This window comes from Nesoenas mayeri (genome assembly GCF_963082525.1).
Source record: "Nesoenas mayeri genome assembly, chromosome: 19".
NCBI classification, from domain to species: domain Eukaryota; kingdom Metazoa; phylum Chordata; class Aves; order Columbiformes; family Columbidae; genus Nesoenas; species Nesoenas mayeri.
In genome coordinates, this window is record NC_137568.1 from 4,725,196 (window position 1) to 4,752,535 (window position 27,340).

General features: G+C 48.5%; 1 protein-coding gene across 3 annotated transcripts; it reads right to left on the bottom strand.

The window, feature by feature from the left end:
- Nucleotides 1–13,303: 13,303 nt before the first annotated feature.
- On the bottom strand, nt 13,304–27,338 carry SRP68 (signal recognition particle 68). Of its 3 annotated transcripts, none has more exons than XR_013923060.1 (16): nt 25,437–25,687; nt 24,764–24,877; nt 24,426–24,621; nt 23,575–23,657; nt 23,237–23,346; nt 22,785–22,867; nt 22,400–22,540; nt 19,322–19,420; nt 18,938–19,002; nt 18,466–18,625; nt 17,687–17,781; nt 17,340–17,469; nt 16,832–16,907; nt 16,041–16,093; nt 13,900–15,587; nt 13,304–13,554 (listed from the first exon to the last, which is right to left on the bottom strand). XR_013923060.1 is itself a non-coding variant. In XM_080356381.1 (16 exons), exons 1-16 carry the CDS (start codon nt 27,300–27,302, stop codon nt 15,360–15,362), a joined length of 1,866 nt encoding a protein of 621 aa, XP_080212507.1. In that variant the 5' UTR covers nt 27,303–27,338; the 3' UTR covers nt 13,304–15,359. The 3 variants fall into 3 exon arrangements, 2 of the variants coding, with proteins under 2 accessions (XP_080212507.1, XP_080212506.1); XM_080356381.1 differs by adding an exon at nt 27,137–27,338 and having other exon boundaries at nt 13,304–15,587; nt 25,437–25,503; XM_080356380.1 differs by having other exon boundaries at nt 13,304–15,587; nt 18,938–18,999.
- Between the last annotated feature and the right edge of the window lie 2 nt (nt 27,339–27,340).

A 27,340-nucleotide genomic window follows, 5' to 3' on the forward strand; every position in this document is an offset into this window, starting at 1 on the left:
GGGCACAAATTTCCCAAGGTGCACCTACAGCCCTCCTCACCCCAGTGAAGGTTCACTGGAGGTCCCCATCAAACCATTCCCTATTGCCTCTTGCCTTGGTGCCATCACACAACCGATGGGTGCCATCACACAACCGATGGGTGCCATCACCACTATTACAAATGAGCACGCAGGGCCCTGCCGAAACAGCTGGATCCAGAGCCTGTAGCAAGGCACAGGGTGGGTTCCGCAGCTGCGGCCCCAAAACTCCCTGCAGACAAAGAAGCACAAGCCTTGGTGCCACTTTTGTCCTCATGTCCTGTTGTTCCTAATAGCATCTGCCCAGCAGTGCCAGCCCAGCCCTGCCCTCCAGGCAAGGAGAGCACAATGCTGCCAGGATGTGGGTGAGCAGCGGTGGGAGCGTGAGGACCGACAGCATCACCCAGGCACTCAAGCCCCTGGACAACTGCTGATGGGACAAAGTTCACCAGAAGCTCAGCTCGGTTACATGGTGACTCTGGAGTGTGAGACCAGAAGGAAAGCGTTTGAGCAGCAACAACAGGATGGTTGGTGCAACCTGCCCTGTGCCTTTGGTGGAGGAAAAACATAGGAGAAAGGTGATGTCCTGCAGCAGAGGCACTCACACCTGCCCTCCAGCTGTGTGGTTTCCTTCCTAGCCCCTGAATCCAGCAAAGGACAAGGGGAAGCGGTTCCCTTAATGGCTCCATCATTGCTGCAGCTTCTCATTGTGGCTCCAGCTATTCCACAGTTCATACCAAAGGCTACAGCACATGCTGGGATGCTCGTTTATTACAGCCCCAAGTGACTGTAAAGTGCCAGTGAGTGTCACAGTCACCCCAAGCCGAGCACTCGATGCCACAGACAGAGCTCATGTCTCCAGTCAGCTCAGCCCATGCTGACCAACACTGAGCCTGTGTAACTCCAGAAGAGACACAGCCCCAGTGCTCCTGCTCACAGCATCCTGCTGTCCCCTTTCTCCAACTCCTCCCTCCGTTTTGAATTCCCAAAAGGGTGGTATGGGCTTGCAACACAGCAGTTCCCTCGGGGGCTTTGGGTTGGCAGCGTCTCCTGGCCCTGTCTCAGCTTCTCTGCCTGCAAGACGCACGTCAAAGTAAACAAGGGACTGGAGTGTTCCAGCAATGCCTTCTTCTACAGTGACTAACTCCAGGGATCACAGAGCCAGAGAGCACAAGCAAGGCATCCATCATCATCAGAGCATCACTGGCTACTACAACCTGTCTTTGATATCCCATTGATATCCCCCTGCCCCATCTGTGCCCCACAGATGCCTCTGCAGGCTGGAAGCTCTAAGAGGTCCCCCCTCCCCAGGAGGTTACACAATCTCCCACTCATCCCCGACACGCCTGGAATGAGGTGGTGTCCCATGAGCACATACTTGAGCGCCACCCAGATTTCCTGCCCGGGCTCTCTGCGCGGGGAGGAGAGGGTGACTCACGGGCTGGCCACAGTCCCAGGGGATGGACGCCGCTCCCTGTGCACCGGGACAAGCACCATCCACCTGGTCCAGCTGAATTCAGCTCCCACCTGGGAAATGCGTGAATATGGTGCCTGGTTTGAGCCCTGTTGTGATGTGACACTGGATACCATTACGCAGCTCCAAGAGTGGAGAAGTGAGGATCCATCCTTCCCAGGGAGGGTAAATCACGAGTAAAATCCCGCTTATTCCTGGTGTTACCCCCATCCTGGCTGAAGGAAACACTAGGACACTCCATCTCTTGGTTCACAACGCTGGATACACAAATCATCTTTGTTTAGGCCAAGCCACAATAAAACTATGGACTGAAAAGACTTCAACAACCTCCTGGTCACAGGGGTCCGGCCTTTCCCACCTCCAACCTGTTCCACCTTTGCACCGCATGGGGTACCTGAGGTTAGAAACAAGGGTGTTGCAGCAAACACCTGATCTGCAGAGAAGATGTTTCCTGGAGAGCATCATCTCAGGGGCAAAGGGGCTCTGCAAAAGAGCAGTTTGGATGCTTGAGGGGCTTTGTTAGGGGATATGCTAGGAGGAGACAGTTGTCTACAGACTGTTCTGCAAGCCTGAAAAAGGCCTGATGCATGGGTGAAGAAGCTGGCTGTCCTCAGCTGAGCCTCCCCAATTCACCATGCTCCTTGGTCAAGGTGGAAGCAACGCTGAGGAACCCGCTTGATCCATGCAGACTTGGAGAAGGGTCTGAACCACCACGGATCTTTCTATCTCAACCACGGACTGTGCAGAGATGAGCAGGGATAGGAGACGCTTGTGCTGACACCAGTCCATACAGCCCCCAAGCCATGTCACCATCCTTCCTTGGGAATGTCCCTCCTGCCCCATCCCTGCTGCCCTCAGGGCAGAAGCTCTCACTCCAAGAGAGCTGACCACAGCAGGGCTCTGTGTTTCTGGGTGAAGATGCTGACACTTGGGCTGCAGAGAAGCAGCCTGGCATTGGGTGGGATACAAGGAGCCATGAGTTCACATTGGGCATCGCTTGGACTCCCAAGGCTTGGGTCCGACTCCATGCATGGTGCATCCATACAGCCACAACCTCAGGCTGGTGGAGGTGGCTGAGGACAAGGCTCAGCAGAGCTCCTCCTGCTCCTCCAAGAGCCAGAACAGGCCTCCTCCCTAGGGCTATCTCATGCCTAGAAGAGGCAGAGCACTATTATTATCATTATTAATTGGTTCGTTTCTCACACCACTTTCTGCCTCCTGGACAGTCCAACTGCACACAAGGGATGGTGTGTCTTAGCAGGAGCAGGACTGTCCCCCACTCCCAGTCACTTCTCTGCCAGAGCGTGTTTGCGCAGGACCACAGCACCCACCCCCTTCTGTCCCCAACTCTCTCCTTCCCTTTGTTCCAGGGGACTTTGCTTTTTGGCTTCAAGGTAAAACCCCAAAGCTTGAGTCTGTTCTCCCCAACACACAGAAGCTGTCATGCTCTGATCTGCCAGCCCAAGTGCTGGGTTAGTCCCCTGAGCCTGTGCCTGTCCCCTTGGATACCACGCTGCTCTAGACTGGTCAGGGAGAAGCAGAGGGAGGCGGTGGCAGAAGCAGCAATGCCAGGAGATGATTAAACCGCATGACAACTTGCCATCCATCTCCAAAACCACCCACAGCCTTTGTCAAGATCGCACCCGAGCAGCCAGTCCAGCCTGATCTGATTCAGTTCCACCTGATGAATTTTCCCTTCCAGCCCCGCAGTGTGGCACCTCCTAGAGCTGAGCATGGCAAGGATGCTCCTCGGGGACAGACCCGCACTTTCTACTGCGTCCCTGGGCTACATCCACCAAGTATCACAGTATCACAGTATGTTTGGGATTGGAAGGGACCTCAAAAGATCATCTAGTCCAATCCCCCTGCTGGAGCAGGAACGCCTAGGTGAGGTCACACAGGAACATGTATTGTGGACAGCAAAGAGCCCCGTGAACCACAATGCTCAGTGCATGGTCCCAAGGACCAAGACAAGGTGTCTCTCTAGGGGTCCATGCTAACTGGGGACTCCCAGAGGCAGAGAACCTTGACTGCTGCTGAGGTTCTCGCCTCAGGGCCACCAGGAGCAGTTATGGGCCACTAACATTTTCTTGGGGCCATCTGCAGAGCATGTGCTGGTGGCTGGCCCTGAGACAACTCATTCACCTTCATTTTCTCAGCTAATATGGGCACTGACCGAGCCCCAGGCCATGGCCAAACCAATTAGCCTTTGTCTGATGGTTGGTGCCTCCTAAAGCAAGCACAACCAGGTCGGTAATTGCTGCGCTTCAGGCTGCAGCCCCCATCCTGCACAGGGAAAAGGTCTGAGGTCTCGCTGGGATGCGATGGGACTCCAGTTATCCTGAGAGGCTCATGCTGGTGGACACCCTGGCCCAAACCCTCCTGCGGCACCACGGGGGCTGCACCAAGCTGTCTCAGGAAGCCTCACACAAAATCCCCAGCCTAGGTTTGGAAGCCTCACGCAGCACGGGCTGGGGAGGTGGACAGATTGCATTAGTGAGATGAAAACCAGGGGTTGACACAGCTCCAGGGCTTTTAGGGAGTTCTCTCGCTGTATTCAGTCCCTGACAAAGGCTTAGTGTTCAGACAGCCCCCAAATCTGTGCTTGAGATGAGTTTGTGAGTGCTCTGCTGAGGCAGAAGCATCCTATTGCAGGGGGCAGCTCCTGACATCCACAGGTGGGAGCATCAACCTTTGTGGGAGGCCCCGTCTGCCCAGGTGCCGCTGCCCTGCCCAGCAGCACCGGGCCACCACCCTCCTCAGCGGCTGTTTGCTAACACTGGGTTTGGCCCCCATAAATGGAGCAGTTGGTGCCAGCATCATGCCATGTCCACCCGTCTGCACGCACACCATCCCCGGCTGCTGCTGCTGGGGGGGCAAGTGATGGGGTCAGCACCTCCTGCTCCTCCTCAGAACAAACCCCTTTGCAACTTCCCCAGCCTCTAACCCTGGCTGAGGATGGGGATTCCTGTAGAATCAGTTCATTAACTCTAGGAAATGCAAAATTGCTGAGCAACCACAGCTGGAGGGAGGGATGAGCGCTCTCTCTGCAGGAGCACCCCCTGCCAGAGAACACCCTCTTCTCCTCGGGAAGCATCCTGGTCCCATCACACATCTCACTCCCCAGAGCGTGGGGAATGTCCTCAGAGGAGAACACAGCTGTCAGATGCTTTTGGTGATGCCTGAGGCCTGAAAGAGGCAACCTCAGCTATTTGACCTGCAGAGACCCAGCCTGTCACCAGGGTGGATTAGAGCAGCCACCAGCAAACCCACTGCTCCCCCATCTTCACCACCTGAGCAGCACCAAACTGAGCATCCGTCTCCAGGGATCCCAGATCCCAGGGCAACATCACACCAGCCTCACACAACCAGTGAGTCCAGGGATCTCAAATCCAGGCTGGTATCTGCTTCACCATCAAGCAGATCTTGCTCCACCCAAGCAAGGATGTTGCATTTAATTTCCCCACTCCTACCTGCCCAAAAGGGGCTTTACACCTCCCTCCTTCATTAAGACAGCTCTGAGCACATCTTCAGGCACTGCACATCCCAGGGGCTGCACAGATACTGCTGAGATGGAGCACAAAGCCCAGCAAAGACAAGGACAAGAGCTGGGGCAGCACCTTCTGGCATCGGCTCCCAGCAAACCCCAGCTTTCTGTCTTCCCCACAAAGAGCGATGGTTCTTAGGGTGGCTTAGGAGACATCAAGCGCCCATCCCTCATCTTCCTCCATGGTCCACAGAACAGCTTAGAGAGGAGAGGAGTCACACTTACTTGCTAGGCTTGGCAGGAGAACCTCTGTTGGGGGAACTTCTGCTCGGGGAGCCTTTGCCCACTCCCTTGAACATGTTGGTGAGGTTCCCGCTGGTGTCCTGGAGTCTGCAAAGCCGTCTTGGGCGCTGGCTCTCTGCTCCGGTCTGTTGGGATGGAATGACAAGACTCAGCGAGGAAAGGCTGGCAATGCGCTAAAGAGCAGTTTCTGGGAGGCTCCTCCCCAAACCCAGGTGAGCAGCAGCAGAGATGGAAGCACATATGAAAAAAATGACTCGAAAAACCAGTTTGGGGTGGAAAGAGCAGAGCCCCAGAGGGAGAATGGGAGACCTCGCCCTGGCTTGGAGAGTGTTTCGGCACACACAGGCACAACCGTGCAGCAGTTTCCCAGCAGAGGGGCAGAGAACACAGGCTGTGCTGGGAGTACAAGTCTGCAAACGTGACTTCGAGGGAGTGCACTGCAACTTTTGAATCACATCTTAAAGAGTCTTCTTGCATTAGCTGTTTAAAACAGTAGAGAAGCAACAAAAGCCCGACAAAGCCAACCAAGAGTTTTTCCAGAGCAGTAGTTTGAGAACCCCTGTTTTGCAGAACATGATGTTATTTTACAGTTCACTAAACTTTGGCCTGGGCTCAGGACCAGCTGGTCCAGCTCCCAGCAAAATACCGAGAGTTCATGGCAGAAGGAATGTCGGCAGCTCCAGCGCAGCATCACAGGAGCTTCAGCAAGGGAGATTCAGGCTCTGGAACAAACTCAGGTACCAAAGCACCAAAGACCAGAGTCTAAGGCTCTATCTAGACCTTAGAGCAGGCTTTGCCTCTGGCCAGCCCTTTCCCCTGTGGAGCAAAGGTTCAGAGTCCCAACATGTTCCCCGTACAGCCCAACAACACCCTGGCATCTCCTGGGGATGCCCGCCCAGGCTGTCCACATCCTGTTGGTTTCAGATAAAGCCAAGTTCAAAGTCCCCCGCAAACCAGGAGCCCTGTGTTTCAGGCTGCTCTGCCACAGATCCTGCAGCGATATGGGATCCTTATCCAGTGCAGGGCCAGAGAGGAAGGAGGCAGGAGCAGATGGGGACCACAGCCCCCACGTAAGCACCAGCCACTCGTGAGAACAACACAGGTTCCCGTTCTTCCCTGCTTCATGTGGTCCAAGGACAACGCAAGGCCAGACGCAATGGCCTGGGGTCCGTCACCACTTCCTGGGGGACCTCTTTGTCCTCTTTAAATTGGCACAAAACAAATCACGCTTGTCTCAGGAGAGAAGGAAAGATACATGTGGCACAAGGCTGCTTTGCAAGGGGCTTCCTATGGTTCTGCTCTTCTACAGGCTGCAAAACCCTACATTTTCATGGTGGTGGCATAGCTTGGACCCTGCTTCTCACACTGGGATCTCAGAAGTATGAAGGCAGGTGGTTCCCCCAGCTCAAAGAGCTGGAGGTAGCTGGCGTGGACCTTAGGAGGAGGGGTGACTTCTCCAATTAATCTGAAGTGAATGGAGACCTGCTCCAGGGCCTGCTGTTGCTGTGTGCTATGGACAGAGTGGAAAGCAGTTGCTGAGAGGATCGCCCCTTTGCCATTAACATCCAGTTGACCAACAACAGCAACAACGCTCTTTGAGCAGAGCAGCTGGAGAGCCCCAGGGAGGAGGAACCAGACCCCACTGCATTTGCATTCAAAGACTAAAAGCAAGCTGAAGCTTTTTCAGGGTCAAGATTTGAAAGCATTTGAGGCCAAGCAGAGCTCAGTTTGCACCCACACAAACCAGGAGCACGCACGAGCCCATGGTTGCATGGGACAACCCCTTCCCTGCAGGGCTGGTCTTCGCACAAGCCAGGAGGGGATCAATCCAAGGAACTGATCCAAGCGAATTCCAAGGAAACTAAGTTGAATGAGATGAACTGGCAGCAATTGCCCAGAAGATAGAGGGCTAGTATACAGAGGAAGTTCAAAGAATTAACACAACAAGCAAAGCAGGCACATCCCAACCCCCCCCCGCCCCACCTCCTTCCCCACCATCCATCACGTCAGGGCTGGAGATCCTCACCTGCAGAGCTTTAAACCAGCTCCTTCCTCTCCTGTTTAACAAGACAGAGGTGTGAGCCTTCCCCAGCCAAGTCCCCATCTGGCAACGATCCCTCGGAAAGACGGAGCATTTAAAATCTGATACGCTTTGATCTCACTCCTGTGCACACACAGACACGATCTGGCAGCCGTATGCAGACAGGACAGATAAACACAGGCTAATCTCTGCGCTGATGTGAGAAGCGGCACCGTGTTTGGCAGCGGAGCACCCGTCCGCTTTGCTTGCGGATGATGCGAGACACAAATTAAAACAAAGGGCCAGATCCTGCCTGCTTGTGGGCCCCGGTCCGGGAGCGATGCTGAGCACCCAGGTGGTGAGGGGACCTGCCAGACCCGGTGGGAGGAGTGGAGGCAGAGCCAGCCCGCTCCTCCTGCACAGAGTCCCTGCGGGGGGACCAGGGCTCCCCCAGCCCTCAGCAAAGCCCCAGAGGCTCTGTCACCATCCCAGCCACAGGACACAACACTGCTGGGGGGAAGCGGAAGAGTCACAGATGGCGCTGGGGTGACAGGTTTTGCCAGCCCAGCGCCTCTGCCACCGCATCCAGCCCAGAACGAGTTTCTGCTGCGGAAACGTCTGTTGTGAGCGAGGGAAGCTCTGCCTGCTGGCAGCACAGCTCCCCACACCGCGATGGCCACCGCAGCCTGGCAGGGGAAGGGGAGTCACCACGAGAACCCCCAGGGGGACACTCGCGATGGACACTGCTGCCTTCAGCCCAAATCACTTCCAGATCGTCGGCGGGTTTTGTTCAGGCCAGCCCCAGCCGTGCCAGGGCAGAGTACCATGGTTAACCCAAGCCCTGCAAGAAGCAACAGGCAAGGAGACCAGTTCAACCAGTTCCCCACCACAGCCACCCACACAGCCGTGCCTGGCACTTGGACCTGAGCCCGAAACCCCGGGAAGAGCTGCCCCCAGAGGTATTTACCCCTCTGCAGCTGGAAACCTAAGCACAGACCTCCAAGAAACCCATCCAAAACAGCATTCCCGAGGGTCTCCCATCTCCCGACCACCCTAGGCAGGCAACCCCCCACTGTAATACCAACAGTCCCTGCAGCAGGGACTGAGCTCCCTGGGGCAGATCATCCATGCAGAGATGGGTCAGGGATGGGCAGCTTTCATTTCATCCCAGGTGGACCAGTCTTGAGGGTGCTGCTGTTGATCCACAGCCAAAGCCAACCCAAGAGGTGGTTGTGTCTTGCCCAGGCAGGTCCCCAACGAGGCTACAGCTCATTTTAGGGGCTGAGACGTATCTCCTGCGGGTATAGACCTGGGGCTGGCCGCCCTGGCACAGCTCCAGGCACAGCAGCAGCTGGTATGGGAAGTCACATCATGATAACTTTATCTGCTTTCCAGAATGGGATCTGGGGATCCATCCCCGCAGGCTGGAGCTGTGCCGGGGGCACAGAGCAGTCCCAGAACCAGACGCTGCTCACACGGATGAGGAGGTCACCGGCAGGGACAGGCGGCCGGCACAGCTGCGCAGAGGCCCTTGGTGAGCAGGGAACATGCTGGGGAAGGAAGATTTCAGGAACAATCCTGGACTGATCTGTCACGAGCAATTGGTAGAGGACAGCGGAGCACGAAGAGCAAAGCATGAAAAGCAGGCGGGGAGGCAGGAGCCCCAGGCTCACCAGCTCGGGAGGCAGCAGAGCATGTTCCTACCACGCACGAGTCAGCCTCCTTTTTCCTCGCAGACACCAAGAATGGCACCTTTTAATATCATTTTTTCCCCACCCCTCTTTGTGTAGCAGCTTTCACAAAAACCAAAGCAAAACCCCAGAGACTCGGAATAGCCCACCTGTTTCAAAAAAAACGCTGCCCCACTGGGAAAATACAACACTCGATTTTCTTCAGTCTAAAATTACTCAGTCATCAAACCTCACTTTGCTTTGCTTTATCTTTAACAACTGATAAGAGGAGGGGAACTACAAAGACCCCCACACTTCATCAAACCACTTTAGACCCATTAAAAAGCTTCCCGGGCCGGGCTCAGCACCCTGCCAGGGGCTTTGCCTTCAGAGCAGCTCAGCACCAAGGACCTTCCCCCAGATAAACAGAAGAGGCCGAATCCAGCACAGCTCCCTGGCACAAATGGGAAATGCTGGTCCTGCTCCTTTGCCTCTCCCTAAATACAGAGAATGTTTGCACCATGCCATTGCGTTAACAGCTCAATCCTAAGGCTTTTATAGACTGCTCATCCCTAGACCCTTCAGAGACATCAAAAGGACCTGCCTGCTTCCCACCCATCGCCTCTCCATGCTCATTACAGCATCCTGCAGCTTCTTCTGAGTTTAAGCCCTAAAGCCAATGAGCAGGACATCATGGCAATTCCCCACAGCAGCTAATGTGTTAGCTTAATTTTCCTCTCCTCAGAGGATTAGCAAGGCTGTAATAGCACTAAATGAATTCACTAATGGCAGATTCTCAAGAGACTTTGTCTGGAGAACTTGTTTATAACTTACAGGATGCAGCCTGCAAATTTGGCTTTATTATCCAGTGCCACTGCTGAAGGGAGCTGCTCCTCAAAGGCGGTGATTGGAGCTGAACGAGATGTGTCTTAGATCATTAACCAGGCAACGAGAGGTAATTAAGCACCTGCCTGGAAAGGCAGCCTCCACACACATGGCACAGCTGGAGAAGCACCTCGTGAAATCAGGGTGGGAGATCAGAGCTTTTGGGGTTGGTTTCTTCCATGTCTCCCAAAAGAGCTGCTTTGCTCACACCCTTCCAGCCACCGCCTGCCAGCTCAGAAGCCCCGAGTGATTTTTCACCAGATGTGAAACTCCTGCAAAGCTCCATTTCTGAGTTACTATTGCCTCATCCTGTGTTGAGTGCTCTGTGCCACAGGCAGGGACCAGAGCGGGATGAATTTCTTTGCCACAACTAATTCTGCGCAGCCAGACTTTGCCTTCCCCAACTTAATTTGATGCTCTGAGAAAATTAGACGTTCTTCTGCTTCTGTGGTAAAAGGCAAACACTGAAGGTAATCCAGAGGCTTTGATGCTGCTCTTTAGTCATTCGGGCACCACAACAGCCACAGCATCGCTCCCCGGACTGACCACGGGCTGGGGTGAGAGTCACTAATCCTCAGCGTGTGAGCCCTGGGCAAACCGCTGTGTCTGTGCACGGACACCACCGGCCCCCGGCTCCATAGGGCAGGGGCAAGAAGACTATTTCCAGAGTAAGAATTTCAACTTTAATAACCCCAACAGCATGGGTGCCCAGCAGCGGGGCAGATTGCCCAAGATCATAATCCAGCAGTGCTAAGTACACACCAGCACCTGGGTCTGAATTAGAATTCGATGGCACTGGAGCACATGAAAGCTGCCCCCAAGGCCACATGCACGCAACAGACATGCAAACTACAGCCTTTGAAAGCGGTTTTAAATCTCCCCTCTGAGACATTAGTGCTTTCTAAGCCAGAGGTGGGAAGGTTTTCACCTCAGGTTACTTGCAACAGCCCATAGAAGGGCTGGGGACACAGGTCGGGGGACAGACAGAGCTGCCAACCTCCCACACAGGAATTTGCACTTGGGCTTAGCTTTAGTTCAAACATTGTAATCTGGTGCTCAGCACAGAGAGAAGCACTAATCATTCACTCCTCAGTGCAAAAAGTAAATCCCTAATGCAAACAAAAACAAGGAGTGAGGACACTCCAGGTATTCAGGCTGGATGCTCCGGAGCAAGAACCCCCTGGCTCTGTCCCCACCAAATCCCACCGTGATCCACTTCCACAAGAAACGGGACTTTTGCAGTAAAACCAGCAATTGGTAGCAGGATGGCAAAGGACGCAGCGTTTCCTCCTCAGACACAAAGCAGCACGCTCAGGCCAAGGAGACCTCACCCAAAGGGAGAGGGTCAGGGAGCGGCTGCATTTCACAAACCCGCTCACCCTGGGCGCGCTTTGGGTGAGCCCAGCACCGACCTTTGCTGCAGGCGTGTCCCTCTGAGCGGCTGCGTGATCAGCTCCCGCAGCACTCGGTCGCTCCACACCAAACCCTCCGAGTGCCAGGGCAGGTCCTGGGAGGAAGGACTCAAGGAGCGACTCTGGTTTCCAGGTTGGAGAGGCAGCTGCAGCCCGTGGTGATGCCCAGCACGTCCTGGGCCACGAGCAGGGGAGGGAGCAGAAGGCAAAGAGCCCGCAAGAGCTGCTGCTGCTCCAGCCTGAGCCCCAGGAAAGCTCAGCACACAGGCTGCTGCCAGCCCACCTCTGCCCAGCAGCTGCTAGGGTCGTTGTCTGCTTCTTATTCTATATATTCTTCCTCTTGGAGCTTCCCATTATACACTGGGGGCACCCCCCACGCATTCCTCCCGCCTGGATCACAAAGGCTCTTCTTTGGCAGACAAACCTCCCCCGAGCTGTTCTGGTGCCTGAAAACAGCAATCCCAGCCTGAGGAGAAAGAGGAGCAGCCATATGAGTCACAGAAGCATAGTTAGGGTTGGAAGGGACCTTCAAAGCTCATCCAGCCCAACCCCTGCCATGAGCAGGGACATCTTCAGCAGCTCAGGTTGCTCAGAGCCCTGTCCAGCCTGAACTGGGATGTCTCCATCCAGATCACATCAAATCACTTCTTCAAATGAGCAAACTCCTGGTTTACACCCCCAGCGAACATCACGGGGTGTTTGTGCGCGCAGCTCTAACGGGGCAGCTGACGAGCTTTGCAGGAGCACAGGGATCCCTCAGCAGATGCATCTTCTCCCTACAACTAGTTCTGCTCACTGTCCTTGTAGCTGGACAAGGACTCCTCACAACTTACTCGCGGGGCCTGCAGCCCTTCCCTGCCAGGTGCTCACCACACAGGCTGCCAGAGCTCGCCTGGGACACTGTCTGTCTGTCTGTCTGAAGGAGCTTGGATTAGACAGCAATGACTTTCTCCAGTAACGCAATACCTTCAGTTTAAAATACCCCTTTTTCCTCATCTTAAAGGAGACACAGACTATTACTTAGGAGGTCCCAGGCCAGACTATTACTATTCTACGAGTTTCCTCTCATTATTCTCTTTAAACTGCCCAGTTTATCTCCTGCTCTTATGTCCCATTAGTCCCTCAAGACCTGTCCGCTGTCCCCAGACCCCTCGCAGGGCATGGCCAGAAGCAAATGTCGCCCAAGGCACAGGTGTATTGGTGACAGTGGGGATGAGGGCCATGATGTACATCTCATTCCTATTCTAGTTGATTGACGCAATAGCAAGCTCAGCCTGTAATTAAAATTCCAGCGCTCAGCCCAAAGATACTGCATAGGAAAGGCTGATTTAAAACAACAATCTCGGCCACTCTGCTGGAGCTGCCTGTTTGAGGGAATCACGCGGCCAACTTGCCAATTAATTCATGGAAATAGAGCGAACACTTTAAAGCCAACAGTGCGGGCTAATGAAAGGCTGCTGCAGGTAGCAGGCAGGTTTCCCAGCACCATAACCCCGTGCTCTGCATCCTGCTGCAGGCACAACTAACACCTGGCAGTCCCGGGGGACTCAGTTTGGTGTTTGTCACATCAGACATGCCACTTGTCTGTGCCGCTCCCTTAGAGCTGCTGCTCCCCAAGCCTCATCTTCGCCATTCCAAGCTAAAAGCTTCAATAAACTATGTGAGTCTGGTTTTCATCATACAAGTGATGTGATTAACAGTATTACTTCCCCCTCTCCCTCTCTATCTACAATTTTACACCTTTTCCTCATGCCTCACCAGTGCCTTACATGTCATTTAAGTCACAACACTGCTTACAAACCCCACTCTACTCACTTCCAACTAACATCACATCAAAACAAATAAGCCCAATTACCTCTGCCAGTGGTGCAGGTTGTTATCTGAGCCTTCAGGCTGAAGATCCTTCTCCAGAACTAAGTGGCCATTTTCCAGGGGTTAAGTAGCCCCGGGTGATGGTGTGACCTCAATCCTCTGAAGTCTTTGGAGGCAAAGAGCTTGGTGTTCTCAACGCTCAACAAACTACACGCCTGAGAGGTCAGGAATAAAACTTTATTGTTTTCAGATTTCTTATCTGTGTTCAACTAATCAACTGTCAAAAGATGTTTGACATAAAGAGGGCAATTGCTCGTAGCTGTTTGTAACAGTCACCAATTAAAAAGTGGTCGCAGTACAAGTTTCACTGGAATCGATCCAGGTACCACATTGATTTGTGGTAGAAAAGCAGAAAGAAGTTTGGTTTGCAAACCAAATAGGAGAACAGTTCTCAAAGTGATTTGATATAAAAGCTGAAAAGGAGAGAGAAGCTCAAATTAACATACAGCAAAAGAGGTACCGTGAAGATCAACCAGCTCCCATCCGCACCGGCTACTGCACAACCTTTCCTTGCCTAGAAGGAAAGAGGCTTTATGGGGAACAGAAATCTGCCCTTTGAGACCATGTTTTCTAGAAACTGCCATCTGATTAATAAACACTCTTCCACATTTCTTTCAGCTCTACACTTCTCCCTTCTCTTGCAAAATCCCCCTGGCATCCAGGGGCAAATGGAATTAGCTAGAGGACTAGAAATTGCCATTTTGTTTCCGTATTGCAAAAGTGAAACATGATCAAGAAGTTCCTCCTCCTTCTCTTACCTCTTTCTGAGCACACAGTCCTCTTGAAAGCTGCTTTGTACTCTGAGAACTCACAAATCAGATCAACTTGGAACAAAGAAGCGAACATTCATATTAAAATAATGGGAATTGTTAATTCCCTCCATTCATCTGACATCCACCTTGCACTGAAAACTCCCACAACAACAATCATTTTAAATGGTTCTTCTGTTTCCACTCCTATTAACTCCAATGCCTAAAAACAGGGAAACAATGTAAAGTCAAGCCAACGGGAGCAGAAGAGCTCAGGCAGCCAGAACAAGCTGTTGTTTCAGCTTCCAGCTACAGACTGCGTGCAAACCCAAACACTGCTGGTGGAAACCTCCAAATACTTTATTCAGGAACAGTTCTGCTCATGTGCTGTGGTTTTTGTCCCGTTTAAATGATCACAATTATGAAGTCACCTGCATTTTGAAAGTGCCTATCACCATAGCATCTGGGAGCTTTATAAAAATACGTCTGGTGTGACAGAGATCACTCCAGAACCTACTGTCTCCTGTTGCTTATTCCTCATTTCAGGTGTATCTACTGACCAAAGATGAGGAAAAAGCGACAGATGAACTCCAGAAAAACAGCATCTTGTTTTCAGGCAAGGTTTAGATCAGAGACAAAATTAACATCGACAGACCCAACTTCCCATGAAGAGCAAGTAGCTATTCCTAAAGCCACCCATGAAGCCAGTTTTGCAGGAAAAACCTTGTAAGAGTCAGTTCTATGCTGTATTTAGGTATTTAACAAAACGAGTATCCATAAAGAAGGATCCAGTTGGCCCAGAGTACAAATTTGGGTCATACTCCAGCACAACTAGGTAACCATTAACATTTGATATCTGCCATCCTTTTCAATAAGAGGCTCTATTTTGTCATTTCTGAATGTTACATTTTTAAAAAACACAGAGACTCTTTATATATGTTTCTCAGTGAGGGCTGGGAGTCAAAAGGGAAGAGAAGTTAATCCCCTTGGCTACTGTTTCATAGCCTTTGCGTAGACAGCCTCACCTTGCTGGTTTAGCTCTGCATCTACTTTTGCCTCTGTTTCCCCATCGCACCCAGACTTTCAGACCAAAACACCAAATTATAGTGTAGAATAATGGGGAGGAGGGAACAATCAAATTATACCTATGTCCTGGTCCATGGTAAGTAGATGTGTACCAGCCCTGAACAGGCCACTGGTCACCAAGCAAGCTCCAATTTCTCCAAGCAGAATGGAATTTCTCTGTGCTCCAGATTATTTTCAGCTATTTATAGTGTACGTATGAATAGACTGTTTGTCTTTAATACACTGGGAGAGAATGTAAGTGCACAGACAGATACACAGAACACAGGGAAGACGATGGTAAAACCTCCCTCTGTCGGTTCCAGGTGCAGATATTTGTGTTCTAGAACCTCTTGGAGCTTTTTCTTCAATGCAGAATAAAACCTTTGTTCCTCAGGGGGTCCTGGTTAACTTTTGAATCCAAAGATGCCCTTGATATATCCCGTGAGGCCACTCTTGGCCTTCTGCTCCACCTTGTCCTCCAGAGGTGGGAAAGCAACATGATTAAGGGCCAGGTCAAAGAACAAGGGTTTGCAGGGAATGGGCTGGAAGCCCGGCGGGAAGTGCACGAGGCTGACTTGCTTGCTGACAAGAGACGGATCCAGACAGAACGTCTCAAACCGTTCCGAGAGTGGCTGAAAGAGAAAGATACAGAAATGCAAGTCAAACACATGCCAAATCAAAGCTGACAAGGGTCAAACAAGCAAAGAGGATTAAGCAGCAACTGAGATAACAGAAGCTGAAGCTCCCTTGTGTGACATCTTGAGCCCTTGAAAATTATTTGAACCCCTGTCAAAGCATCACTGCTGGATCTCTGGAAAACCTTCCCACGTGTAGGGTGAAAGATCATTTTTAAAAATGAAGATGCCACACTAGGAGCTGCAAGCAGAAGCCTACTTTCTACACAAGGAACCCCACCGTGCCAGCCACCTTCAGGACTTGCAAATAAAAGCTCTTAAATACACTAGTTGTGACCAAACTCCAATCAGCATGACATTCCTGGAATTGTAAGACACACTCAGCTAACAGGTTAAAAGTAATACTTGTTAAGAACACTACTGGAATTCACCTGAGCTCTCGGTTCTTACCTTGCCATCCTTGACCTGAGATGGAGACTCAGTCTCATGAGTATCATTTGCATCTGCAAAAGTGAAGAAAAAGTGGTAAGAATAAGAGGAAAGATCTTGGTGTAAATCAAGGCTGTCTCAGGAGTCGGCTGTCCTTTAAGCTTAACTATGAACCTTCCTTTCCGCGATATACAAGACAATACTTTTAGTACAATCAACTTGCTTTCTAGACCAAGAGGATCACACATACTCATCTACAGCCCACACAGCTCTCCAGTCACAGAGGGCTGCTCTTTCAAACCATCCTGAGACGCTCCTGAATGAAGCACAGATTTTGAGTTAGGCACAAAGCAGCAGATGATAAGAAGACCCCAGTGGAGTCAAGGCAACCCATTACTTATCTTGGGTTTCTAGCAGCAGGCACAGCAAAAACAGCAACCCAAGAAATCACAAAATTCATCCATTCCTCAAAAGTTCCCCTAACACGGTTGACACTGACAAAGGGCAGAATATCACTGCTCTCCTCTTCTTTGCAGCAAAAAAATGAAACACTAAACCAGGATATTTTGTGTGTGTTACCAAAAGAGGTGCACATCCTCATGGGCAGGGAGCAAGATGCCAAATGTCTAGCCATTGGTTGCTAAGCTGCACTACACACACCTAGAAGCTGCTAGAATTGAGAGGAAAACACATTTTCCAGAGTCTACACAAATCAGAGTAAAGTGGAGAAACACATGAAACTTCAGAAATGAAACAGGTGCAAGGGAACTATTCAAGAGACGTTAAAGCTCCAGTATAATTGTGCAACTCACCCAATATAGCTGCTGCTTGCAAGGAGTATTTCTCTGCGTTGACTTGAGTGATCAGATCCTGGACATCAGGCAGCTCCTAGGTCATTAAAGAAAATTAACAGAGAGCCTGAAATGCACCAGTTAAAGAGTGAGGGTAAATGTAAAACCTGACAGAGTAAGAACCAAGAAATTACGTCCTAGCACTGATAAGCCTTCCCAGAAGAGGAAAAGCTACAGTACAGTCCTTCAGGCACTACACAAGTCGTATGACAGAAAGTGTTCATGTGAAGAAGTGTGGTAAATTGTTATGGAGCTTCTACAGCAAGTTACAACTGGCAAACAAGTGGCCAGTTAAAGCATTTTCACATCATTAAGAAGTCTCTACTATAATATGCCAAGCAGTCACACTTGTATTACTCTTCTCCCTACTTAAACATCAGTCTTGAATCCTAATTGTCTGGCATCTAATTGACAATAAATACTGAGACAGAGCTTCAGCTCCCTTCTACAGACCGGACTGAGTTCCTACCTTCAAGCTGTTCTTATGAGCTCCAGCTCCTGCCTGAACTTCACGGGCATATTTCAGCACTCTTTCATACAAAACAAGAGCTTCACTCCATTTCTTTACCAGGACATAGGACTGTGCAATGAAGAAACACCTGCAACAGTAAAGAGTGGATCCTTGACAACTCAAACAACTGGTAACAGGAAATATTATCAAGTAGCACTGGCCAGTTTCCCCTTCACATCCAGTCTCCATTTCACAAAAGAGGAGAAGAAACTGCATCAAAGCCCTGTACAGCACATAGAGCTTTGTAATAGTAACCTTTGAAGACATAATGCCTGCTAAGGAAAACGTGGCTGTTTCTCAGTCACCTGTAAGCTTTGTACACAAGTGTCTTCAATCCAATCTCTTTTTGGAAGTTCTTGTCCTCTTCTAGGCCAGGAAGCTGTGTCAGTTCCACGAGGTTCTGTGCAAAATAAAGACGGAGGAACAAATTCAGGCGTTGTTTTCCTCTGGAATGTGCTGAACCAAGAAAAAGCTGCCCCTTTTAACAAGTCAACAATACACTCCCATGGAAATAGTTTCCAGCTTTCTAACTATCAGTATGCTAAACTTGTGAAGGACACTCATTGAAACTTGTGCAAGTTTGCCCTCAGGACAGATTTCCTGACACAAACAGGAATTAGGACAAAGACTCCTCTGATTTCACACCAAGTAATTATTTCATATTTCCCATTCACAATGGCTTCAGCCACAGGCTTCCACAGTTAATTGAAAATTTATGTGAGAAACTGGGAAACTGCTTATGAAGAAGGACATTTTAAGTATTTTTAGCTGCTGCTGCTTCTGGTGAGAGAAACTAAGGCAGCGATCAAAGTGCTGCATAAAGTCGTCAGAAAAACTATTTTAAAACTGCATTACAGTGTAAAACAAAGGGCATCCACTCTAGCAGCATTTTCTGTTTCACAAATAGGATTCTGTTGTGTTTCATGTAGATGCTGGACATTTTCAACCAGGTTACTGTAGGTATTGAGCTGCTCCTCAGGCTCCATGGGCAGCTCACTTGCAGTGCTATATTTTCAACACTAACTTTTTTGTACCGAAGTTCTCCAGTTAGTATGAAGAATTACGTTTGTTTTCCCAGCATTACCTGCAAAATGATATCGTACAGACGGATCAGGTCCTGAGGCCGCGGCGTGCGCTTGCCGTCCTCTTCTGAGCGCTGCTGCTGCAGCAGTGCCTTCTGCAGAGACTTCGCCATGCTCTCATTGCGCTTGATGGCTGTCGACAACTTGATGTAAGTCAAATAACTACAGAGATTTAAGATAAAATACCATTAGAAGATTGGGAGAACTATTCAGACATTACTCTTTGTCCTGAAAAAAACTCCTTCCTCCATCTAAGATGATACTAGCAGGAGAAAAACATCTGAAAGGTCAACAGAGTCTTAAGTAAAATGTTATCGAAACTGCATAAATGAGATCCTTATCCACACAGTCATCCCTTGAGATCTGAGAGGCCCGGAACAAAAACCTCATAAAACAAAACCAAACCAAAAGAAAATCTTTATATAAGACCATGACTTCATCACACTAGTGCAGGCAGCAGTGTTTGCCTATTACCTGTGTAAGTACTGGATGTTGGACACTTTCCCAGAATCATTTTCCAGAGAGTGTTCCCGCTGCTTCTGCAGAAATTGGGGACAAAACATTGCATGATACACTTAAAACTGGCAGCCAAGAGAAGAAAACATCAGAAACAACTCAAAGTTTGGTACATCAGGGAAGTTATAACAGACTTCCAGGCAAAAGAGTGAGGGTTTCTACATTGTTGTTTACCCTCTCCAGTTCTGAAGAGGACAAAAATCAAAGGTGACAGACTCTTTTGCAGTTTTTTATTTAATAAGTCCCAACCACTTTCATTGTTAAGCAAGTTTTACAATACCAAATCAGTCCCAAAGAAACACTGTGTTGTTAGAAGTAGAAACACTGATGTTTGCTGCTTACCTGGTCTGGTTTCAGATCTTCCCGAACAGCCTGGATGGCATCTCTGCACTCACTGAGTAAAGATTCAAACAAACGTTCCTTTGTCTCCTCATTTTCTGCCTAAGAACGAAGAAAAGTTAAGACATATCTACTAGAAATTTCTGTATTTTGCATTTTGTGATGCAAAAAATAACTGAGGAGATTAAACAAAATTATGGCTTTAAGATCCACGGGTAGCTAGAACCCCAATCTGTACCTGTCTGCAACATGTTCTAGGAGACAAACTGTCAGAATTGTGCTGAGGATTTAGCACTGAAGGCCTAACACACACAGCTCTGATCACCTCGTCCCTTCAGGAGTTGCCATCCCAGAAACTCCCTTCCCTTCCAGGAGGGCACCCACGTTGCTCCAAACAGCTGTGGTTGGGCTGCACTGTGGGAAAGGCCCAGCCACAGAAGAGCTGAGCTTTACTGAACTGGCAACCTGCTCTTGTTATGCTGATTTAACCTTTCTCATGTGGTGAGAACATGTAGATGATTATCTTTTCTCCACTCCCACTCTAGTAATGCTCACAGTGGCAATTATTTGCTTGTTGGAAGCATTTTTAAAGTAACCCTGTATTTCAGTAGCAGCAGTGATGGTGCTTTTCTGCTGGTACCACAAGTTTTGTCAGAGAATGAAGCAGCTTTTGGCTTTCTGCTCCAAAACCAAAATTCGAAAACAAGTTTTAAAAAACAAGTTGAAGCCTGATCTCTGCCTAACGGGCTGACAAATCAAGTACCCAATTAAACAATCCACCCAAAACCAAACTCAACTTCCATGCAGGTGACTGAGAAGGGACCAGACGGGGATTGTGACACTCTTAGCGATTTGGTAAAAGAAAACCACCCAGAAGCAAACCTCAACCTCAGCAATCGAAGGAGGGATTAAAGCATATCAGCACTGCGTTGTACCACTTCCATGTCATGTAATGGCGTAAGATGAACTTTGCGGACATAAATGTGCAGTTGTCCAAATGAATAAAAAATTGTCTAAAAACATGCTTGCTGGTTTATCTTCAGTACAGCCACACAGTCTCTGTCTCTCCTCTTTTCAAGTTTGCAAACCCATTAAGGAATGTTATTTTTACTCCCTCACATGGCCGCAGGTATCTTGACCCAAGATGAAGGTGGTTTTGGGGGGTCTTTTTGCTTTTGTGTGGGGTTTTGTTGTTTTGCTTTGGTTTTTGTTTCTTTGAGATTTGCTGCAAGGATTTTTAAGGTGGGACTAACTACTGAGAATCAGCAGAGACGAGTCTGACAGCATTCTCAACCTCACCCAGAGGAGCAGGGCAATTTCACTGTATGCACAAAAATGAAAACAGACATAGCTACATCATCAGCCAAGCACAAACAGGGAAAGGGCTGGGCTGTGCAGTAAAACAAAGGTTTTCCTTCCTAAGCAAAAACTCCTAAGGTTAAACTGATTCTCTGCATAAATGCACTTAAGTTCTGCTTTGGGAGATATCGGATCATAAAATCAGATCATGAGTGCCCCGATAGAAAAGCACAGCTTCATCTTTAATGGATCCAGGGAACTGAAGCCACTTCTGAAAGTCTGGCAGTGCTCACTTCTAATTTTTCTTTCGTTCCAAAACATTGTGTATTGTCTCAGAAAATTATCACCACTCGTTTCTTCTACAGTCCCAGTTACCAGAGGTGACCACAGAGTCGACCTGAGTAATTTTAAACTTGGATTTCTATTTCAGTTTGCCTTATTTGTTCTTATTTGTTTTCTTCCATTACAAACAAGACAATGAAGGCAATGGTATAATTGTGCTGAGAATCTCCATTTTCACACAAAACAGACATTTGTGTGTGCTTCTAATCAAACCCTGAAGAGCACCGTTAGGGTTTCAACTTGGTGAAGAGCAGCAGAAAGGTGACAAAGATCCCAGGAACTACAACACCTTTAGCTGAGGCTGCACTGCCCATCACAGCTGACACAGCGACTGCAGAACTGCTTTCAAAAGGTCAAGTTTTCGCCCTCTGGGAATGTAATTACTGCTGCTGTACACTCAGCCCTCACCATTGCTAGCTCTCATCCGGTACCACAAAACTCCTTTGCTCAGTCAGAGCTTCCAAGGAACACAAAGCAAGATGAAAACACATTCAGATCACTGTTCTGCCACAGCTTTATAGAACGAAGAGGGCAATTAAACTGAAAAGGTCCAACTGCCAGCCTGGCAGGATGGAAATTAGACGAGAGAACATTGAACTCTAAGCTGCACTTCCACCTGCTGGCCATACTGACATACTACCTACAGAAAAAATAAATTCAGCAACATATAATTCATAATATTATGACAGGACTGGTTAACGCTAATGTTTCCTACCCAGCCACATCCTGTTTCTCCCACTCACACCACCTTCTTAACACTATCTCCTGATCTTGACCACTTGCCTTATACCTTTGTAAGGTTTCCATCTTATCATTTAAATGCTTGTGTATCATAATTATTCTTGAGCTGTTTCAGAACTGTTACATTTGAAACTGATTTACATCGTGACATTTAGCAATCCTCCTCCCACTTTTGAGGATTTGCGTAAGTCAAGAAGAGAATGCTACAAATCTCATAGCACCTGCTCCACGTGGAAAATTGCTTTTTAATGTGGAAAAAACGTGATTAATACATAGCTTTTTCCTTTTGGTTGCTCTGAAGTTGGAGCATTTGAGCAAGATACTTAAAGAAATAAGAACAGTAATTAAAAATCTGTTACTCTTAAAACTGTAAGTTGCATTTCTAAGTCACTTACAAATAGTAACAGTTATCAGCCGCCACTGAAAGGCAGCACTTGTGGGCAGCAGAGTGTTCAGAAGAGCAGCAACACTCAGAGCAGATCTCCCAGCCTACAACTTATTAGATTGTGGGAGCCACCCCCAACTGAGACTTCAGCTTTGGGTTACAGTCAATATTCCCACTTTTACCTTTGGTCTACAAGCCCAAGTTTGAGAAAAAGATTATGCAAAAGCTTTTAGCCCGGGTATCATGTATGATCTTGCACACTGAAGGAAAGAGGATGGTTAGAACACCAGCACCAGAGATGGCTCCCGGGTTACCTGAGCAATCGCTGCCTCGTTGTCGGCCAGCCCCAGCAAGAAGATCCTCACTTTGTCTATCTTCACGGGAACGGTTCTTCCTCTCCACTCCACCTCGCTCATGGTGGCTGCCTGCTTTGCTCGAGTTTGGGTAATCAGTGCCTGCAGAGAATGGACTGAACTTATGAGCTTGAACTTAAAGGTATCCAAAGCGGAACATTTCAAATTCACGTTAGAATTGGACTATTTTGAAATCAAAGGGCATTATAGGAAAGCATGGTTTCCCATAGAGCCCAGGCTCTCTTCCTCTCTTCTGACACGTTCTTGCTCTTGAATCATGTGCTGCAGCAATATTTACGCTCAACAGAACAATAATATTTCAACTTGAAGCATGCAAAGAAGTTACCTCCAGTTTTTCTGCAAGAAGACCTTCGGTGCCACCAGACCTCAGTCTCATCTGCATCAACTCATTCATGGCAGACTGGTCACCTGAGACAATTAACAAATCGACATCACATCTCCATCAGAGTTCACAAATTATTTTAACACAGAAAAATTATACAACAGATTTTATACTGGCAATCCAGAAACAAAGGGGATAAATTTGCAATTTCATTCTGACTTCATCAGCCAGCTACTGCAAACCGGTATTTTTTCTTTTTACACATAACCACATGCACTGTTGCAAAACAAATGCATTTCTCCACTGCTCAAAGGACCCAGAACATGCACAGAATTTGCCCAAAATATTATGAATTCACGGCAATATCACTTAGACGAGTACTTAACTATCAAGTCAATATTCCTGTTCCGTGAACAAGCCCTTTTCTTTGTTGGACATTAGGTACCTTTCCTTACCAATATTATAGGCACAGTAGCGAATGTTGGGCGAGATCTCTTCCACACGCTGGTTATACAGCACAGCCTGTTCTTCTGTGAAAGCGTTGGCCAGTTTCTCATATATGGTCCTGCAGCAAAGAATAATTATTAACACTGCAGTATGTGTTGTGAGACACTATCTTAAAGCAAGAGTTTGTGTCTCTACTCTGGAGGATGCTATTTCTTCAGTGTTACCTCCCAGTTAAGTGCATGATTAACTACACAATTTACAGAATTGCTGTATATACAGTATATAAACTCATGAGATCGATCGAATACTATTTACTAAATGAAGTTGGTGAAGTGAGGGAACTCACTTGCATTTGTTGAAAGCCTCCATCGCTGCCTTCCACTCCTGGTGTTCAAAGCGAAGCATTCCCGTGAGGTACGCTGTGTACGCCTGCAGACAGCACAAGGCCAAGTTCATTCCCCCAAGATCGAAAGCCCCATTTGTACAATCTTTAGTACAAAGGCTGCTGCGACGCCTACAGTAAGTGATTAATTAAGCCTTGCCCTTTTCATTTGCTCTTCCCACAGAAGACAGCTCATTTGGATTGTGGGTTACTAGCTACCTACTTTTAAAAATTTTAACTGACATTGATATATTTCTAACGAGATGAAAGCAAAGGTGTTTATTGCTTGCTATGCAATCAACATGTTCCACTGACATCACAAAACTTGTTTTTTCCAGCAATAAGCTGCAAAATGGCAGTTTTAATTAACTGAGTAGCACTGCAGCCCCTTATTCAAAGAGGCTGGTGTCACAACACTTGCTTTCTGTGTTCCAGGAACCAAAGCCACAAGTCTTGTGTTCTAGGTGGCTACTTTAGGGCATTTAATAAATGGATAACTCAAAAGATAAACATAGTTTCTTAGGCTGTGTTGCATCATCTTAGTTACTCTCAATTCTTTTTATTACATATACTGCTCTGCAAAGAAAGGACAATCAATTGATACACGTAATCAGCTCCTAAACACCAAGTTCTCATCTTGGCTGGTACCACTGGTTATTTTTAAGTCCATGCTATTCAAAGAGAGACATTATCCAGTTCGAGAATCAGCCAATGTGGATTATCCATTGCTAGATGAGAATAATCTCTTCACCCAAAATCCAAAGGTTTCTTAGCCAGCTTTTGCTGTAAGACAAGATCAAAGTATCAGTGGTTACCTGAGCTTCCAGCTTTGTTTTGGCATCCACTCGGTTACTTTCACAGAGTCGCTCCAGCTCCTCGGCGTGTTTCACGGCTTTACGCAAGCGAGACAGCAAGTGAAATCGTTTGCGAGGCTCTGTGTTTGCTTCCTGTTTCAGCTGCATGGCGTAACTCCAGGCTCTCTCTGCATCCATCAGAATCAACAGCAAATACCTACGAGGCAGAGGAAGATTCATGAAAAAATAATGACATTCAAACAAGTATTACGACATCACCACTAGCTCTTCATCACAAATTACTGAAACAAAACTATTCGCTAATATACCAAATGCTCGATTCCATCCCATGACTGTACCTGTTGTCAGAGAGAATCTCTTCAGTTACTTTCTTCCCAGTGAACTTATGCCTGTTTCCCATCTTGAAGTTGAGAGTTTTTCGGAGCCGCCTTAGCCTACGGGAGCAATAACCCCTAAAGAAAAGATTACCACAGTCAGTTTGGTCAAAAAACAACTTAGGTTTTGTTTACTGCTCTTTCCAAACAGTTAAAAAAAGATTACTGGAGGCTGTAACAGGTAACACTTTTGCAACTAAGAACTCCATATATGACAAAGGGTAAGAGGTAGTTCAAAAACTACCTGTAAAGCAGTGGTTAATAGACTACAAGAATGGTAAGAAGACAAGTAATAATTCCTCATCTTGAAAAATCAGAATGATGTTCTCCTTACTGTCCAATTCCTTTATGTATCTTTATTGAACACTCCGTTCTGGAAGATTATATTGATTATCAGCGAGGTGTTACCAAACAAGCTCTTAAAGGGCAATGGAGAAACAAGATCCAGGCTGTATCCTCCTAAACTGAACAACCACAGCACATGACATCTAACGGAAAAAAAGCTTCACATGAAGCAACCTGTCAAGGGGTATTTATTTGGCAGATCGTTTCTGTTGCCTGATACAGCGGGTTTACATTCTAAATGAAGTGAGCCAAGTCACACCAGTAACTCCAAGAGATCCCCATGTTTACTGACCTGTACCTCTGGAAGTCTCCATGTCGTAAACCATGCTGCTGCTGAGACTCCTTCACAATCTGAAGGACTGCGACTGGTGTTAAGGCAGATGGACAGTATGGTCTGTTACCAGTTCTACCCCAAAATAACAGAAGGGAATTCTATAGGTTCCATTAAACAAAGGCACTTTGAACAGAGGGGCACCCAAAAACCTCCTAACAATGCACAGCTGAGAGAACTGATGTTCCCAAGAGACCTGATGACTCCACTGCTTGATTCAGAGCTTTATGGCTGTCACCAAGGCCAGGACTAAGATGCACCACGTGTACCACCTCTTATAGACAACCACAAGAGTCTTGCTGTTACCAGAGCTCATTTCAGGATAATAAGCTCTACCACCAGACATATTTGGGCTAGTATAACCGACTGCCTGAGTATTTGCTGGTGTTATTAATTCAGTTTACATGGCAAAGATTTTGTGAAATAAGATCTCCATCATAAACAAATCTCTGTGCTATATCTATTTATATCCCAACATTTCACTTTTAAGGTTTACCAAAAATCCATAAAACCAAAACCACCCTATACAAAGACACCATCAAAAGAAATACTATTACTATAGCAGAAGAAATGACCAGACTTCAAAAGTTTTAAGTGGCAGATGTCTATCAAAGTGTTTTCTTGGAATCAGACCTAAAAGAAAGTCTCTTAAGTATTTAAAACCTGCATCAATAGTTATCACACTGAATTAAGTTGCATTTATAGATCAAACAAGTCAAACTGCGGTGCCTCAACATAGCACCCTCGTCCTTACTGTTGTTAAGGAAGTTTGTCTACTTTTGTTTTTTTCAGACTTTCAGCCTACACAGTTACTCACTGCATCCATATCCCCTCTATTATTTACTTTTTCATTGATTCAGGCATTCCTAGCATTATCAGGGCAGTCACTATGTCTGCATCTTACTCAATAGTTACAAACCTTACAGCACCTGCTATACACTAAATGGAAAACTGCAACTGTATTTCATTTGAGTCTTTCTCTCACCCAGAAGACGAAACTCAGCTCTATCACAGCTGTGCAGCTGGACTAGTTTCACATCGAAGTTTTACACAGGAAAAGTGACACAAGCTTTAAGTGCCACATCAGATTTTAGAAGTGCCCAATCTGGAGGAGCCAGTTTGCCATCTCTACATGCCTCTTAGATTTATTTTATCCACTACTGCCTGCTTTGAACGTTAATACTACCAGCAGAAGATGACTGAGAGCCTGCTGTTATCTCTAGCACGCTGTCCAGCGCACAGGGCTGCTCTGAAGGCTGCAGACAGCTGTCACATGGTTTGAAACACTTAAAATCACAAAATGTCCCCAGCTGGACCCACAAGGATCATCGAGTCCAAGCCCTGGCCCTGCAGAGGACAACCCCACAGTTCACACCATAAATGCACAATTCAGAGGCGAAAAGCCGACTCCCCATTTGGCATCCCAGTCGAACCTCGTACCCAGGGACGGCAGGGGGGACACGGACACACACCGCGGGGCGCACAGCCCGGGGCACCGCTCGGCGCGGCCTGGGTGCTCCCCCCTGCACAAGGACGGCGGAGTCTCCGCCGCCCCGTCCCGGGAAGCCCCACGGGCCGTGCCCCCGCCCGGGCCCCGCGCTCCCGCCGCGGCCGCCACGTCCGCCCACGCGGCCGGGCCTGCCACGTCCCCCCGCCGCCACCGCACCGCCGCAGGATGCTCTCCAGGCCCAGGCTGTCGCCGAGGCCGCCGGCCTGCGGCCCCGTCGGCCTCTCGTTCTCCTTGTTCTCCTCCGTGCCGCCGCCTCCTCCTCCCCCGCCGGCTCCCGCCCCGCCGCGGCCGCCGCTGCCCTGCCGCTCCGCCGCCATGTTGCGCCCGGGCTGCCGCCGCCGCGCTGCATCATGGG

Bases quoted from the DNA above. Each gene is read 5' to 3' on its own strand.
- SRP68 (XM_080356381.1), bottom strand. From the start codon at position 27,302: ATGGCGGCGGAGCGGCAGGGCAGCGGCGGCCGCGGCGGGGCGGGAGCC. The intron at 19,421-22,399 runs GTAACCCGGGAG...CTTCGTTCTTAG, and splicing joins ACGAGGCAGCGATTGCTCAG to GCAGAAAATGAGGAGACAAA. The intron at 17,782-18,465 runs GTAATGCTGGGA...TATTTTGCACAG, and splicing joins TGTACGATATCATTTTGCAG to AACCTCGTGGAACTGACACA.